Below are 6,539 nucleotides of genomic sequence, written 5' to 3'. Positions count from 1 at the left end.
TACTACCTCTAAAATGTGCAATTTTTTTAGAGGGATTTTAACCGGCCAAAGTAATTTTAATCTCTACCGATTAATAAAATTATTTAAAAATATAAAAGATAGACAAATTTTAAATTAATTTGTATTTATATTTTTTTTCTTAAATTTTAAATTTAAATAAATAATTAGATAAAATTATTTAAAAATCACACTATCATAGTTCTGGAGGCTCAAATGTATAATTAGTAATGACAAACAATCTTCAAAGCCAATGTGGAAACATTCACGTTTTAGGTTCTGTTTAGAATTGAAATATTGTAATTTTTAAGTTACGACTGTTGTGAAAAAAAATTATAATTATCAAACAAAAGTTAATAATATATAGTGAATATAAAATTTAAATAATAATTTAAATAATATTATTAAAGATATAATAATTTTTTTATTATACAAATAAAAAATTATACAAATATACCTTATAAATTATACTAACTAATATTTATCAAATATTTTAATAATTATCCAACCTAATCTCAAACATATTCTTAAAACCCAAGTGCAGAACATGTGAGAAGTAGAGTCAAAAGATAATTATCCAGGCTATCGATCTTAATTTGTTTTAAAAGTCCATGTCACTATGAAATGGGCCCCACTTCACTGGAATGAAGCGAGGAGAGAGAAGCTTCTCAGGGGAAAAAAAGGGTAGGAGAGAGAAGACATGCTGCACGCGTGGTTGAAAGTGAAAGGCATAGAATAATTTGGAAAACCAGATGGATTTGACTATGTTATCGTGCCACGTGGCGAGCGGATGAAGCGAGGTGGTACGGAAGCCTGATCGATAAGTGATGGAGAATGACGTCATGGGGTGTTGTTGTTTAGTTGGTGACGTGTATGCTTATCACCGTCCTGGAACGGCTTTGACCCCAAACCAGGCTGTTAATTTTAGGGCATCAAAGGATGATATTGTGCGATTGAAGTAACTGATGATTTAGAAATGTACAAGAAATACTTGCGTGGCATGTCAATCCCTTAACTCGGTGCATTTAATATTAATTCGATTTTTTAGAAGTTAATAGTATTGATTTATATTATATTGTATTTTATTTTTTATTAGTTGAACATTTTTAAATGATTTTTTATGTATAAAATGTGAAACCCCTATCAATGAGTCAATTATTTTTGTTGGCAATCCACTAGGAGTTGCTATTTCTTTTTACAGTCATCTTTGAATCGAATTAGGATTTTTATCCAGGTGTTAAATATTTTGTGCTATGTACCTTTTAATGTTAACGTATAAATAAGGAAGATATAGTTACTATTATTATGTTATTTATTATCTATCAGTTACTCATTTAAACTTTTACTAAAAAAAAGTTAACATTATGTGGAATTCTAATCCGCTTGATAAAGGTGGCTACATCTAAGACTTTTAATTTGGACGGATTCTATTATTCTAAAACCATTCACCTTTTCATTTTTTTAAAATTTGGCTTACATTTACTGGAAAAAAAAAAAAAAAAGAGCAAAGGTCACGAGTTGAGTGTTCATTGCGACGTAGCAAATGGGAGAAACCGTCTACCAATGAGTGACGTAAAGCCACGTCACCCACAGTTCCTCTGACGTACAAGAATGCGTAACTGCCGTTGACGTTGTAGTCTTCTCCATTCCCATTTATTTATTTATTTATTTATGTAAATGACGCATATATATAAATATACAATAATATGAGCGAGGTCCTGAGCACCCATTCCCACATCTTTCAGAAAAATCAATCTTTGTGCATAAATTAAACAATTCCATGCAAGAAGCAATTCCCTATAGAACATATATTCACGGCCCCGCCGTCGCCGCCGGCAACACGTCATCGGCGCGCGGTGGTGGTGTCACTGAAGAAGCGGATACCGCTGCAAAAAGTGTGGAAAAGATGCTGGTCGAGAATGCAGTGTTGGTACTTGGGAGACCCGGGTGTTGCATGTGCCATGTCGTGAAAACGTTGCTGCTGGGGCACGGTGTGAACCCTGCGGTGTTCGAGGTGGCCGATGGTGATGAAGCTGCTGTTCTTGATGAATTGTCGAGAATTGATGTCGAAAACGGTGGTGGGATTATACAATTTCCGGCCGTTTTTGTCGGAGGGAAGTTGTTTGGTGGATTGGATCGGGTAATGGCTACACATATTTCCGGCGATTTGGTGCCTATTTTGAAAGAGGCCGGGGCTTTGTGGCTATGATCTATCCTCTGCCTCTTCCTCCATTAATTTTATCTCGATTTCCTTTCTGTCTTTGATGAATGTAGTTATGTAGACCATGTAATTCTTCTATGGATCAATATCAAGTTTTCGTGTATTAATTAATTATATGAATTTTAGTTATTGTTAAGTTTACATTATATATGCTATTCACGTGCTTGTCATCCAGTCCTATTTCTCCCATCGGTCACCATGTGGCCACATTTAATTTCCTCTCAACTCATATGATGCCTTTTAATTCGGTGCCAAATTAATTTGGTTAATTTGATGGACGCGTATGCAAAGATGATTGTGATTGAAGATAGTGGATCTGAGTAATTCGGGTCACCAAAAGCCCGTGCTTAAGTTGCCTCGACCTCTACGTCGAATACCGATGGCCTTTTTATTTAGATTTTTTATTTTTGTGTGTGTGTGTGTGTGCAGCACTTGGAAAATGAAGGCTAGATAGAGAAATTACAAACCCAAACACTTCAACTAAAATACCAAACAGCATGGTGAGGCTTGTTGATACTCTGAAATTTGGCTTGGCCCGACAATAAGTTCTTGATTATTTCGGGAACGAGCTCTTAACTACTCGGTACGGTTGGGATACTTTGATAAACCGTTGCTCAAGAGATTGGAGTTTGAAATAATTTGATCCGTAACGGAAGGTGTTGGAAAATTTTATCTGTAGTCGAAGATGTCGGGGTTGTTATTGCCGAAGACTCTCTGATGCTCAAGTCAAAAATCTAAGCCTCGGACTCTCTGACGTTCAAGACAAAATTCTAAGCCTTCACAATTGAAAAGCAAGAATAGAAGAACTGGAAGACCTCATCTTATGGACAAGGGCACTGAAATAGTTGTGACTCACATAGCTCGTGTTGTGTTCAAAATATCCAATAACATGCCGCATGGATAACTTCTCTTCAGAGTGGAGCTCCATTGTTATTATCCTAAGAAGGAGGATAGCATCTCCTCGAAGTTGAGTTTCAATCTAATTACCCTGAGAAGGACGATAACTTCTGCTCGAAGTCAAGTTTCACCGTTTGCTAACGTGTCGGATTAGGTAAAAATAGAATGTCGCAAGATTAAAAGGTTCAAGAAATTAGCCTAGCTAGCGTTGCATGATCTTGAACGATCCTAGAGGGGAAAAATATTAAAATGTACATTTTCAGATAATTGTTAAAAATTTGATGGAAAAAAAATTGCTTTATTCATATGGATAGTATCATTACCCGCATTAGTGTATGTTATTGTCACTTGTGTGTAGACGTGGTAATTATATATCTCTATCTATTTGCGGGACAAAAAGGTTTCTGTAAAATTATTTGCCGGCCATTAGTGCTGGAAGGGTTATTGCATGAGACTTATAATGCTGTTATCGATAACTCTTATAATAATATTATCAGAAATTGCAGTGCATGTCAACCACAAGATCAAATTAGTTGCCAATCCCATTTAACTTTTTTTCTTCAATTCCAAAACGTGTATAGTTATCATCTATTTTGGTGATTATTATTAATGTCGATGTTATCAATTTAGAGCTAGCAATTAATTAATTTTGAGGGTCATCGCTTTGGCTTGTTATTGTATATATAGCTAAATAACAATAACATTTTAGAAATCCCACATAATATTAATTGTATCCGTGTATGAAATTAAACAAAATTTTCATCCTTTCATAGATTATCATAGCAGAAGAAATCTTTCTTGCGCTATAATATTAAATTAACGTATTCTCTTGTACGCTAAGAAAATCGCCATTTATGAAGTAATAAGAGATGGTAACGACAGATATTAAACCATTGAAAGAGAAAATTAATCACCACCTCCCATTAATTAAAACCATTTCACGTTTCTATGTTTCTCTCTCTGAATATATCTATATATATATATATATATATAGACACACATACACACACGTGCACATACACACACATCTATCTTGCACTTGCTATCACCACCTAACGTTTTTGACCGAAATCAAATCCTTCGAACAATGCAAGTATATATATATTCATTTTTTGTTTTAATTGAATTACCTGATTGATGCTGAACACACACCTAATCCTCCCAGTTGCTCAATAAGCACTACCTAATTAAAAAATAAACAAAATATCAAAAATTAGAGGCAAGCGGGCTGCGGGGACCAAACAGATCAGCAATGGTGGTTGTGTCCATAACAATAAGTCAACGGTTAACTGTCATTACAAGATGATGATGATGATGATGTAAGCCTTAGAGCATTTCCATTAATCATTGGCCATCCAATGTTTGATTACGTAACAAATTCTCAGCCATTTTAATGGATTATTTTATTTCATTGTTGTGAAAATTAATTAGCCATTACCAACCCCATTAGCATCGTTTAACGATGTTGATACAGGATTGACTCAATTCAAGGTCGTGGATGCACTGTATATTTATTTGTTGTATGGTCTAATTCTAAATGATTTCTTTTTTAAGCAATGCCTGTGACATGTCATTGCTGATGCTGCACGTGGAGTTTTAATCACAATCTCGAATGGTGGATGGTTGGTGCGGTGCTTCTTTTCTTTTTGGTCGGTAATGGATAATTAATTAATGCTGCCTGCCTACTGCCTAGTTATACCTTTTGCTGCATTTACGATTGGATTTTGGTCTCGTTAATAAAAATGGACAAGACAGCCGCTTAATTATACGAAATGTTGATGTTCTTATTAAGAGACTAAAAAAATTTATTTAGATCATCCGTTTTATTTTGTATCTTAAAATAATAAAATTTTAAACATATTGATGTGCTTGTACTTTTTATTTTTTATTTATTTAATTGAAATGTAATTAGAGACATACTCAAGAACGACGTGTCAAAAATTGAATTTTTTAATTGATGGCTGCCTACGAGTCCTTTCAATATTTTACGTTGGGGGGGGGTGGGGGAAGAATAAAAGTCTTGTCGATGGATCGCAACCAGCCTTTGAGTTTCAGGATTGGACTAGGCCTTAAATAATCACCAATCGGCTTATTGTGTAAGCTTAAGGCTTTGTTGGCTTATTGTGTGAGATCCAGCTCCAAATCTGTCCACGACTGCAGCTTTTAACACCCCTTTATAATCCTTATAACACCCCTTTAGAGTTATATTTTATAAAATACCCCAGTTTAATTGGTTAAATATAAATCTACAAATTAAAATTAAGATCTTGCTATAAAACGTTACCCTAAAAAATAATTCTTTTTAAATTTTCATTTATAAAACCTCACAAGCTAGTCTTTGCATATGTATGTGTGTGTGTGTGTGTGTGTGTGTGTGTGTCACTCACACACGCATTCTTATTCTTCTTTTTTCTCTTTTTCATTTTTGTTTTTTATATCCCAATCTCCAACTTACGATCTATCTGAAAATCTTTATTCTTATTTATTTGTTTGAGAAGTTTGATTAATTCCACAAACCAAATGATTAGGGTGAGCAAAAAAGTATGGGTCAGCCTAGTCTGCGAGCTTCGGCCCGACCCTCACACATGAGGGTTTGGATAAGGTTTTAAGAAAAAAGCTCGGGCTATATTTAGACCCACTATTTTTTTAAAATAAATTTATAAATTAGAATAATATAATTAAAATTGAAAAAATAACATTAAATAAAAAAGGAAACTTAAGTTCTTAATTTATAAATTAATGATAATAAAAAAGCTAAAATTATAATATTAAACTCTCTCTTATGCATTAATTAATTAAGAGAGTGATTGAACTAGAGAATCCATTATTAAAAAAAAATCTAAACTTTTATTTGCTTTATTTATTATTTTACTTTAAAATATTTATTTTCTTTAATTTATTTATAATTGTAACAACTTACTGATTATTAATTCATTTTAAATTTATAATAATTTAAAAAATAAATAAGCCCAAATCCGGCTAAAGTGTGCCCCTCATGCTTATCTTAAACTGGGCTTGGGCCTGGGCTTGGGCCTGGGCTTGAAAAAGTTTAGCCCAAACCTACTTTTTGCCATCCTTACAAATGATACTCTTTTCGGCGTATATTTTGGTTATTGAAGCAAAGCAGTTTAACAATTGACTATGAAAATTAATTTTTAGTATTTGGGACAAGCTGGGCAAATAAAACCTTGCGTATAGTATGCACTTCCCAAAGCCGGAGACAACCCTTTGAATAAGTTCTTGCATTTACATAAAATGATGAGAACATGGTATATATACAGAAAGTTTGAAAATTATTTTACGAAATAATCTTTGAAATACATTAAATTCTCCATGTATGAATAAATACATATTTTGAATAATATTATTCTTTGACCACCTAACTTTTTCTAACATATTACTTTACTACTAAAGTTTTATGACA

At 33.3% G+C, this 6,539-nt stretch overlaps 1 protein-coding gene across 1 annotated transcript; it reads left to right on the top strand.

The window, feature by feature from the left end:
* Window positions 1–1,695: 1,695 nt before the first annotated feature.
* LOC102606911 (glutaredoxin-C9) lies at window positions 1,696–2,332 on the top strand. Its single transcript, XM_006467658.4, has one exon. It carries the CDS (start codon window positions 1,778–1,780, stop codon window positions 2,204–2,206), a length of 429 nt encoding a protein of 142 aa, XP_006467721.1. The 5' UTR covers window positions 1,696–1,777; the 3' UTR covers window positions 2,207–2,332.
* Window positions 2,333–6,539: the final 4,207 nt, after the last annotated feature.

This window comes from Citrus sinensis, chromosome 2 (assembly GCF_022201045.2).
Source record: "Citrus sinensis cultivar Valencia sweet orange chromosome 2, DVS_A1.0, whole genome shotgun sequence".
Taxonomy (NCBI): domain Eukaryota; kingdom Viridiplantae; phylum Streptophyta; class Magnoliopsida; order Sapindales; family Rutaceae; genus Citrus; species Citrus sinensis.
This window is presented reverse-complemented; position numbering and strand designations above follow the sequence as displayed.

Bases quoted from the DNA above. Each gene is read 5' to 3' on its own strand.
- LOC102606911 (XM_006467658.4), top strand. From the start codon at position 1,778: ATGCAAGAAGCAATTCCCTATAGAACATATATTCACGGCCCCGCCGTC.